The sequence below is a fragment of the Ailuropoda melanoleuca genome, chromosome 7, assembly GCF_002007445.2.
Source record: "Ailuropoda melanoleuca isolate Jingjing chromosome 7, ASM200744v2, whole genome shotgun sequence".
NCBI classification, from domain to species: Eukaryota; Metazoa; Chordata; class Mammalia; order Carnivora; family Ursidae; genus Ailuropoda; species Ailuropoda melanoleuca.
In genome coordinates, this window is record NC_048224.1 from 138975185 (window position 1) to 138986704 (window position 11520).

General features: G+C 49.7%; 1 protein-coding gene across 1 annotated transcript; it reads left to right on the forward strand.

The window, feature by feature from the left end:
• Window positions 1–3319: 3319 nt before the first annotated feature.
• On the forward strand, window positions 3320–9626 carry ING1 (inhibitor of growth family member 1). The gene is made up of 2 exons (XM_002924612.4): window positions 3320–3595; window positions 8664–9626. Exons 1-2 carry the CDS (start codon window positions 3460–3462, stop codon window positions 9365–9367), a joined length of 840 nt encoding a protein of 279 aa, XP_002924658.1. The 5' UTR covers window positions 3320–3459; the 3' UTR covers window positions 9368–9626.
• The last annotated feature ends 1894 nt before the right edge of the window (window positions 9627–11520 follow it).

Consider the following 11520-nt stretch of genomic DNA (forward strand, 5'->3'; position numbering starts at 1 on the left):
GTAAATTCTTTTGAACTCCCTCACTGTTCCCAGCACTACATTCAGAAAAGAGCTGCTGAATTAATCTGTGATGAAATCCACTTGTGCATGTAGGAGGAAATTTCGGCAGTGAGATATCTGATGCAGAAAGCTCTGGTCCAGATACTAGATGTGGTAGTAAAATAAGAAAATGAACAAAGGCTATCTGTGTCAACACAAAGAATTCAAAGGAAAGGCTAGAAGTTTTGAAAACAGATTTAGTAACACTGAAGACCAAATCCTGCCCATGAATCTGGACAGCTGGCATGTTGTAATTGGCCATAGAAAATTCACGACTTTTAAATTAACAATGGCATCTTCTGTCTTCAGAAAACCAGTTGTGTAAGGTGTTCAGGCCTTAATGGCAGCAATTCTACCTTTACTTAAGTATTTCTGCAATCATCAAACCAATGGTAAACATAACACTCTATTTAATGGTGACTAAAAAAAAAAAATGATTCCTTTTGCAGGTTGAATATTAAGGTAAAGTAAGAATGACTGGGAAGATTTATTAGCAAATACACTCCCAAAGAGAATCCTGTTACTTTGAAGTGACTCCTCCCAATCTAGGCCTGAACAAAGAAGTGTATTAAAATTAATGATTCCAAAGTATCTCGAATGCCGTTTCCTAGTCCTTAATGACAACCAAAATGTAGTTCTCAGTAATACATTTTCTTTCAAGACCAAATCTTGCAAATTCAAAGTAGCTAGGTAGCACTGTTGAAGGTATTTCAAGTTGGAGAGAAATATGTTAGCATTTATTTTTTAAGCCCCTCAAGATCTAAAAAGTTTTATATTCACCTCGTATTTTTTACTCCCATGGGTTTGAGCATCATCAGTTAAACGAGAAATATAATTCAGAAAAAAAAAGTTTAGTATCCATTTTTAAAACATGCTCCAAAGAGCAGAACTGAAACAACTGAGGTGATTCAATGTATCTTCAAAATTAAACACCTTTCCTCAGCAGTATATTTAAAAATGCACGCTCCTAGTTATGTTTTAGCTCTTGGTCTTCTAACCTTGTTAAGAAAACCGTGAAGTCATTGATATGTATTTTAATAACTTTGTAAAGCTAATTAAGTATCTTCTGACCTTTTAGCCCACAAGGTCAACCGTCTTACAGAATGTAAGCTCGTCCTTCAGTGCTGGCTCCCCAGTGCATGAACAGTTACTCCCACTTGGTAGGCACTCATGAAATATTTCTTGTTGAATGATTAAGATAACCTTTTGTTTCTCTGTCTGTGGAGTCCAAGAAAACATGAAAGGAATCATTATTCAGATAGCATCGTGATTTTTAAAAAAGATAACTTAGTTCAAACTGGCTTGATTATGGTTGGAAGGGGTAAGTTATTTCTAACCTTTATTCGTAAATTCGGACAAACACGACTCATTGTAGAGCCAGTAAATGCAAGGATTATGAGAACCTCTCCCTTTCTTGCTATGGTACTTTAAAATTATTTTTACGGTCTCGGAGAAAGGGAATTATTTTTCTTAATCAACTTTGTTATTGTCTCTCTATTCCATACGTCTCCGTTGCCACATGTCATAGTATTCAAGTCTCTCATGCAGACTAGTGGCCAATAAATTTTGTTGTATAAAATGAAATGAAATTTCATTCATCATTTGCTTTAAACTGGGTCAAGACTGAAAGAAGTGCGAATCCGTAAGTAACATAACCGTTCTTCCGGTATCAGAGCGAAAATTCTTTTGCTGTGGGGAAGGAATGATGGGTTTTAGTAGTGAAGATCCAATCTGTTTACTTCAAAGCGTTGTTATCAGTCGTCGTTTATCTCCGTAGCAACAGGAGAACCATCCATTTCAAGACAAAACTGCTCAATTCAGCGTCATCTGCTCTTCCCGCCTGCCTAGCACAAAATGCGCCGCCGCGGCTAACAATCTATTCTCTGTACATTGGGTTGACCGGGCATACTACTGGCTTACATACAGTGCTTTTATTTCTAGTTATGTATTTATTTTTCATTTAAAGATGTAAGTTCTCGCTACACTGCAGGTGGGGCCGGACCTCACGACCCCGAAATCAAGCGTGGCAGGCTCCACCGAAGGAGCCGGCCAGGAGCCCCTAACATACAGTAACTTTACGAACGGCCAACCGCCTGGGTCTTGACAACGCGCTTCCCGGAGCAGGCGAGCGCCGGGCTCGCAGTCTGAGGGGGGGCATCCGCTCCGCCGGGCCGAACCGGGCAGGCGGAGCGGAGCCAGCTCCACCGCCAGAGACCGCGACAGGACAGCCCGCCCACCTGGGGGCAGGAAAACCGCCAGCAGCGCAACACCACGGCCCGCGGAGGCCCGCCCGGCAGGCAGCCCGGCGGAGCAAGCCCTTGCCCGCCGGACAAAGGCGGAGCGCCACCACGCCCACGGGGCGGGGCCTCGGCCGGAAGTGGCGGGCTTGCGCGCGGGTCCGTCGCCTAGGCAACGGGATCTTCTGCGCCGGGCTTTTCAGAAAGCCCGAATCCGGGAGCTTAGGGCGGGGAGAGAGGCCGTGGGGGAGGGGAGGGGCCGAGACGGTACTGGGAGAGAACCCCGCGGACCCCCGGGACCGGACGTCTGCCCCGCCCCGCTTTCGGTGGTCTTTCGAATAACAGCGGATCCTAGGGCACAGTCGGGAGGGGGTCGGGATCGCCCGCCCTCTGCGGGAGCCCAGTCCGGAAAGCAGCTCCCCTCTTGGGCCCCTTTGTCTCCAAGCCGCTCTGCACCGGGCTCCGGCCGGCGACACAAAGGGAAGGCGGTGAGGACCGCGCAGGCGCGCGAGCCGCTGAGGTTGCTGGGAGCGGTGGTCCGGCCGCCTTATGGTAGGTCTTCTCCCTCCCGGGCAGCTGGCCGCCTTGTCCGTGCAAGTGCGCATGCGCCACCACTTCCGCCCTGCATGGGCCGCCCTCTCTCTCCGCCCCTCGTAGGACGCGGGTTTCTCGTAGTTGGGGCCTGGGAGGAGTTCCCCTTACTCGCCCCGCCTCTCCTTCGTCTTGATTGGTCTACTGAGGGAGGGCGGCAAGTGGATTGGGTCTCGGTGTTGCCAGTCTGTTTCGGGCCTTACTTATGCCCCGCTGCGCGGCGCGGTACTGGAGAGTGAGGGGCTGGGTGTGGGTAGGGAGGTGGCACCCTTGGGGAGTGATGGCCTCGGCGGCAGCCGTCCCATAACTGAGTCGGTTCCGACCGGATCTTCGGCGGGGCCGGCTGCTCCCCGACGTTCCCCAGCGGTCCTGCATTGCCGCCCGACAGGCTCTGCTTTCAAGTGCGAAACTTAGTAAAGTTTGCGCTTCGCCCGCCGCCCCTGTCGCGGCTCGCAGATGTAGCGGCGCGGGGCCGGCCGGAGGGGGGGCGCCGGCGGGCGGGAGCTTTGCATTTTGCAGCGCTGGGCTCCGAGGGGGCGGGGGCTGGAGGAAGCGGAAAGCCGCGCCGAGTCGCCGGGGACCTCGGTGAACCATGTTGAGCCCTGCCAACGGGGAGCAGATCCACCTGGTGAACTATGTGGAGGACTACCTGGACTCCATTGAGTCTCTGCCTTTCGACCTGCAGAGAAACGTCTCGCTGATGCGGGAGATCGACGCGAAATACCAAGGTACGGCGGGATGGATGGGCGGGGGCGGCCGCTCCATCCCGCCGGTCGCGGCGCGTCGCGGGGCCGCGGGCCGTCCTGTTCCCCACCCGGAGGAGCCGCGGGCTCGCGGCGGCGGCCCTGGCCGGGCAGGAACAAAAGGTCTGGAGTGTCTTTGATTCGCCAAGGTCCTTGTGCGCGAAGCCGGGACACGGAGGAGGAAGGAGGAACGAGAGGTCTCAATGCCAGGCTGCGCGAGCAAAGCGCTCTTTGTAGTGAAGTGACGAGGCGGGGTGCTGCGGGGGAGGGGGCGCAGGGGGCGCAGGCTAGGGCGCCGAGGGAGGGATGTGCCGCGGTCGCTGGGGCTGAGGGGCGCAGCGACGGGGCTGCGCGCAGGGCTGCTGGGAGGGCGCTGCGGGCGGCGGGTCCCCGGCTCTGCTCGCCATCCCCAGAGCCACCCCCACCCAGTCCCGAATCTGAGTGTTATATAAAGTCCGGGGTCGGCACTCCGCGCGGTGAGGCCCGGGTCGCCGCCTCCCCCGCCCGGCCCCCCGGGCCTCCCGTGGAGCTGGACACCGAGTGAGGGCCGACGTGCGAGGGGCGGTGCGGCCGGGTGTAGTTCGCGGAGGGCGAGGGCTTTATTCCGTGCGTGCGGTGAGGGAGGGGAGGGGAGGGAAGGGAAGGGAGGATGGGGCGACGAAGTCGCCCATCTGCTGTGCTCGGGGGTCGCGGGCAAAGCTTGTCGGCTTGCAGAGGAACATGGCAGGAAAAAGGACCTGTGGGTCGTTCTCTGCAGCCCCGCTGCCCAGAGTTCCGGAGAGAGGCCGAGGGTTCGTATCCGCTGGGAATTGTTGGCTGTTGGGGAAACTTTCCTGCCAGGTCAGGCACGGCATTGGGGGCTGTGTATGGGACGTGGATCGTCACTCGGAGTTTACTAATGTTTACAGGGCTGCGCAGCAGGGAAACGGAAGCGTGGGGGGAGGTGGGAAGCGACCGCACGCCCCGAGCGCGCGGAAAACCCCCATAGGGATGGCGCCCCTGCGCGCTCTAACCGAGCCTGGGCTTCGCAGCGACTTTTATAGGGGTCTTATTAGCATATTGCGAACGTCCCGCTTTGGCCTCCTTGTGATTGGTCTTGGCGTCCCCATGGAATGTCCTTATCAGTCCGCTGCTGAGCTATTGGTTGCTGAGCCGGAAGAGGGTGGGCATTGCGCAGTGACTGGCACGGGTCTCTGTTTCCGCTGCCTTCTTTTTTCTTTAGAGGGGCGGGGAGGGGGAGGAGGTCGAGTTGATTTGAATGTCTTCGGGTCGCCCGGCCTCCGGCCTCGGATTGGCCATTGGAGCTGCAGGGGCGGGCCTTGGTCGTTGGTCCTGTGCTGTGATTGGCGCCCCGCTTGGCCTCCGCCCTACGGGCCGGCGAGCCCCACAAGCGGTGGCTCTCGGGGCGGGGCGCGACGCCCGCTGACCGCCTCCCCATTGGCTGAGGGCCCGGCCCCGCCCCTGTCCCTCAGGTACCCTAGCCTGGTCACTTCCGGCCGCGGAGAAATGGCGGCGCCCGGGGGCCGGGGCGAGGCTGGCAACCCTTGGTTTGGAGGCTGCCGAGGATGCTGCTCAGGCCGCAAGGACTCGTGGGCAGGCCCGCCGATGGCCCGGGGCCGCTCCTCCGGCGACCCGCGGGTGCGCCCGCGCGAAGCTGTGGAAGCGTGAGTGGCCCGGGGCCAGTGCCCCGGGAGGACGAGGCGGCCCCGGGGACCCCGAGTGCGCCGAGCGGGGCGGCGACTCAGGGGAGCCAAGATGGGAGGATTCGTCGTCACCGGCACCGTGCACTACCACTCTCAGGAAACTTATCTTCAAATTGGTGTAGCACCCCCAGGGTTACTGTGTTGCTGCTTCGGGACCCGGTGTCCCGGGGAGGGAGCCCCGCTGCGGAGCTCACTGCTCCTGCCGAGAGGGGCGGCTGAGCGAGCTGCTGGGGATGCACGGGGCTCGTTTGCTGGATCTCACGGGAGACTGGAGAAATGCCGCATACTTACCGCTTTTCGTTGTAAGGACCTACGTTGAAAGTCGATCTTGGCCAACAGTCTCTCCTTAGTATGCATCACTTGGAGATTAGTTCAGAAAGATGGATTAGAATTAGTTTACCCACTTTAAATGGTATTTGAGGTTTGCTTGAATTATTAAATTCAAAATTATTTTTGCATTATGTTTCAAGTATTTTTAAAATACCCATCCCACCATGGAAGTCTGGTTCTTAACGAACGTCAGTGCAGCCTTTATATAAAGTTAAAATACTATTTCTAATAGTTGGGCAGATGAGATGAAGTTTTGCTACAGTCTCATTTCGTTCTTAAATTCTTTACGTGGTACCATTGCTTCCCTACAGAGCTATTGGTGTGGAGACTTTTCAGAAGGAAGGTCAGCAGCAGTTGGAGTTGATGGAGCTGGAGAAGCTCCTGGTGTCGTGGCAGGGCGCCCGGCTAGTTAGACCTGGTGGTGTTCTTGTTTACAGCGTGTAGCAGTGGCTCTGTTGATAGAGGACTTTGCTTGGGGAGTCTAAGAAGTGCATGCCATTGTGCAGGTAACAGAATTCTTGGTAATTTCGTGGTGTGATTTTTGTTTCTTCCCCTCACGTGAGGCTTCACATGGGTGGAAACTTGCTTGTGATGTAAAAAGCTGTATGTTACTGAATTTTATGTTGGTGATATAACATTGTTTTTTCTATGAAAGGCTCACATTGTCTTTATAGATTTGGTTACCTATTAAACCAAGTAATAGCTTTGTAATATGCAATTAATTTAAAAAATAAATCGCAGAAACTCCTATTTCCACATCTATGAAATAAAACTTAGATAAATTGAGCCTATTTATTTTCAGAATCAGTTCCTCCCAGACACTATGAGACTATGGCATTCTTCCTTTCTGGGGGCAGATAGTCTACATTGTTCTTTTAGGAAGTATCTTCAGGGCTGTCTTTAGTTTAAGAATATAGCCTGGAAAATAATACTTACATTTAGGTAAGCTTCAGTGTTGGTCTAAGTTCATGTGTTTATTTAAAGATAAGATCTGGAAGGGATGAGGGTTACATTTTATACATCCCGCCTCCCACACTTCCTAGCTGGAGAATTGAATTGCCTTATTTTAAGAGACTGCAAAGGGTTTCAGGAGAAGAATCTGATACTATTTATTCATTTTTTAGTAATCTCTACACCAGACGTGGGGCTCGAACTCAGAACCCCGAGATCAAGAGTTGCATGCTTTTCTGACTAAGCCAGGCAGGTGCTTCTGATACTATTTAGATTTGTTACTCTTTGGGGAAAATAACTCTGGAATTTCTGTTTATATTTAAATAGGTTTTTGGCAAGAATATTTATTTTCCTTATTTCAATCAAGATTATTTAACGACTTTTGTATCTTGAGAAATTGCCTAATTACACTTTCCAAATTACATTTTAAAAGCATATATACTTTTTAAAGATTTTTTTTTTTAAGATTTTATTTATTTGACAGAGAGACAGCCAGCGAGAGAGGGAACACAGCAGGGTAGTGGGAGAGGAAGAAGCAGGCTCCCAGCGGAGGAGCCCGATGTGGGGCTCGATCCCAGAATGCCGGGATCACGCCCTGAGCCGAAGGCAGACGCTTAACGACTGCGCCACCCAGGCGACCCCAAGATTTTATTTTATTTTTTTTTTTAAAGATTTTATTTATTTATTCGATGGAGATAGAGACAGCCAGCGAGAGAGGGAACACAAGCAGGGGGAGTGGGAGAGGAAGAAGCAGGCTCATAGCAGAAGAGCCTGATGTGGGGCTCGATCCCATAACGCTGGGATCACGCCCTGAGCTGAAGGCAGACGCTTAACTGCTGTGCCACCCAGGCGCCCCCCAAGATTTTATTTTATTTTTATTTATTTTTTTTTTTAAAGATTTTATTTATTTATTTGACAGAGACAGAGACAGCCAGTGAGAGAGGGAACACAAGCAGGGGAAGTGGGAGAGGAAGAAGCAGGCTTATAGCAGAGGAGCCTTGATGTGGGGTCGATCCCATAACGCCGGGATCACGCCCTGAGCCGAAGGCAGACGCTTAACCGCTGTGCCACCCAGGCGCCCCCCAAGATTTTATTTTTAAGTAATCGCTATACCCAGTGTGGGGCTTGAACTCACAACCCCAAGATCAAGAGTCACATGCTCTACCCACTGAGCCAGCCAGGCGCCACCTGTACAAAGTTTAAATTTAGTACTGAGAGTTTTTTAGTTTTGGTAATGTTTTAAAATCTGTTGATTTTTACAGATGTGAATGTGTATTGTCTTAAGCAGTAAATGCAAAAGCAAAATCTGACCCCTTTGTTTTAAGGCAAAGGTAGATTGTCTGACTTCTGTGACAAACCAGTCTTGTTTTTAGTAATACAGAGGAATAGCAGGGTCGGATGACAGTGATGTAACTGATAAACTGAGGCCCTGGATCACTAGGAAATATTTATATATACATTCTTTGATTTAATACGTTCTCTAGACATTGGTTCATTTAAATAAAGGGAATAAAGGCCTTTAGTTAGAAGAATATTTGAATAAAAACTGGGAATATAGGACATAAATCAATTAATTTTATAGAAAGTAAAAGTTCTCTAGACATTGGTTCATTTAAATAAAGGGAATAAAGGCCTTTAGTTAGAATATTTGAATAAAAACTGGGAATATAGGACATAAATCAATTAATTTTATAGAAAGTATAAAAGTATATAGAAAGTAGAAAAGTTTGGGCACCAGCGCTTCACCTGAATTTAAACTTTTCCCCTTAGTTGCCAATCCCAGGAGTAATGTTACCCATGCTTCTGAATGCACAGAGCCCCTTTGGGGAGCTCTGGCACTTTGCTCAATGGGAACTGTGTTGGCCTTTGTATTTAGTTCCAGGGATTCTTTTCAATAGGGGGGTAAAAAGTCTGCTCAAAAGGCCTGTGGGTTATAGGATTTTCATACTAGGAAATCATGCATTGATTATTTCTGTCCTTTGCAATTACTTTTTTATAGACAAGAGAATTTAAATAAAAGGTTCAGTAGTGTTTATAGAAGGGACATAATGCTTATTTTTCCTTTGCAGAAATCCTGAAGGAACTGGATGAGTATTATGAGAAGTTTAAACGTGAGACAGACGGCGTCCAGAAGAGGAGAGTGCTGCACTGCATTCAGAGAGCCCTGATTCGGAGCCAGGAGCTGGGCGACGAGAAGATCCAGATCGTGAGTCAGATGGTGGAGCTGGTGGAGAACCGGACCAGGCAGGTGGACAGTCACGTGGAGCTCTTTGAGGCCCATCAGGAGGTCAATGACACCACTGGCCACAGCGGCAAAGCTGGCCAGGATAAGTCCAAGAGCGAGACAATCACGCAGGCGGAGAAGACCAATAACAAGAGGTCTCGGCGACAGCGCAACAATGAGAACCGAGAGAACGCAGCCAATAATCATGACCATGATGACATCACCTCAGGAACGCCGAAGGAGAAGAAAGCAAAAGCCTCTAAGAAGAAGAAACGCTCCAAGGCCAAAGCCGAGCGGGAAGCGTCCCCCGCAGACCTTCCCATCGACCCGAACGAGCCAACGTACTGTCTGTGCAATCAGGTCTCCTATGGAGAAATGATCGGCTGTGACAATGACGAGTGCCCCATCGAGTGGTTCCATTTCTCCTGCGTGGGGCTGAATCACAAACCAAAGGGCAAGTGGTACTGTCCCAAATGTCGAGGGGAGAATGAGAAGACCATGGACAAGGCCCTGGAGAAATCCAAAAAGGAGCGCGCTTATAACAGGTAGTTGGCGGAGCTCGCGCAGCAGTGAGGAGAGCGGGCGGGCCAGTCTATTTATTACGTCACCACCTGTGCTGAGGTGCAAGGACCGTACATTGTATATTTTTAAAGAATGTTAGAAAAGGAGCCATTCCTTTTGCAGGGATGGCAGTGATACTCTGCCTTTTGTTTTCATTGGTACACACGTGTAACAAGAAAGTGGTCTGTGGATCAACATTTTAGAAACTACAAATATAGGTTTGAATTAAACACTCAAGTGAGTCTCAGACTGATTTGTTGTTGTTTTGCTGGGGTGGGGGTGACTTGGAAGCAACCTAACACGTTTCATGTGGAAAGAGATTCTTTTAGCATCATTTGCATTATTTTAATAAAAATAGCGTTACTGCATCATGAGCACATTTTTAAACACTAGCCAAATTGCCAAAATTATAGCCCACAGCAAACCTGTTTCTTGCTATGGTAACGTATATCCATATAGCAATCCAACATAAAGGTTTAAAGTTCGAAGGTGATTTTTTAGACAGGTAAATGGTTAAATTTTACGTGATAAACATTTTCTATTACTGGCCTGTTCCCCAAGTGGCTTTTTTTAAATGACTGGGGACAGTTTTTATTAAAGCACATGGAAGTGGTCTAGTAGTGGAACTTCAGATCACGCTCTCTTGCTACCACGCACCTCAGTGTGGCTCCATGTTTCCTTCATACGAGGCATGTAAACGTACATTCACGTGAGCTTGCACTTGCTCTGTAATCAGAAGCCTCCGTGGAACTGAGGTGTGTTTCCTGCTGTGTGCGTGAGAGCCGTACAGATGTGAGGTCCAGAAATAAGAGATCTGACCTGTTTGCTCCCCTAGCAGTATATTTAATTCGGATGTAAGTAATTTTAAACTTTTTGTTGTAACAATCTGCATACCAGCGGTTTAGGTAGAGTCTTACAGCACGTTACTTCTTGTCAATACGGAAGTAGCAGGAGCTAACTGCCGGCAAACGGATGTCAGAGCGGCGCATGGCTGTAGACCAGGGCTTGGGAAACGGCCGTCCACGAGCCAGAGCCAGCCCACCGCCTGTTGTTGTGGGGCCTGTCAGCCAACAATGTGCTTACACTGTTAAGTGCGTTTGTTTTCTTTTTTGTTTTTGTTTTTTTAAGATTTTATTTTTTTATTTATTCGACAGAGAGAGAGACAGCCAGCGAGAGAGGGAACAAAAGCAGGGGGAGTGGGAGAGGAAGAAGCAGGCTCCCAGCGGAAGAGCCTGATGTGGGGCTCGATCCCAGAACGCCGGGATCACGCCCTGAGCCGAAGGCAGACGCCCAACCGCTGTGCCACCCGGGCGCCCCTCTTTTTTGTTTTTGAAAGAGAGTGCGAGCAAGGGAGGGGCGGCTGGAGGTGGGGGAGAGAATCTTAAGCAGACTTCATGCCCCGCGGAGCCCCGCGTGGGGCTGGATCTCATGACCCTGAGATCATGACCTGAGCCAAAATCAGGAGTTGGATGCTCAACCACCTGAGCCCCCAGGTGCCTGTTAAGTGCTTAAAAAAAAAAGAATCCTGTTAACTAACACGTGAACGTTGTAATAAAATTCAAATTTTAGTGTCCATAAATAAAGTGTCTCTGGCACACAGCCATCCGCACCCGTTTGCTGAAGCCTTGTGTGTGCTGCCTTTGTACGACGGCAGACTTTGCATCGGAGATCAAATGGCCCCCAAAGCTGAAATCACTTATTTTCTGGCCTATGCACCAGAGGTCTGCTGACCTCTGGTGTAGACTAACTTCATTAACTTCATGTCTAAGGCGACATGCGGTGGAGAGCACTGGTTTCTCCCCGCAGTCTGTTGTGCTGTCTCTCGCGAAGCCCCACGAGGAAGCAACAGGAGCACTACGGGATCTAAAGGTCTGTGTGGCTTGATTTCCATAAACACTACGTGGTTTTCTGACTGTTTACTTCATTTGACAAACATTGAGAACTGCGTTTGTGCCAGACAAATCCCTCCGTGTTTTACAGTGAATTTCCATTATAGAGAACTATTTGGTAGAGAAATGCAAACTGTAGTTGATTATACATTAAAATGTGAACTTTTGCATATCAGTACCTACAAATAGGCATTTACTTTCCAGCCAAACTTCAAAAACATTTAAGAATCTTTCTGAATGTTAAAATTTAAG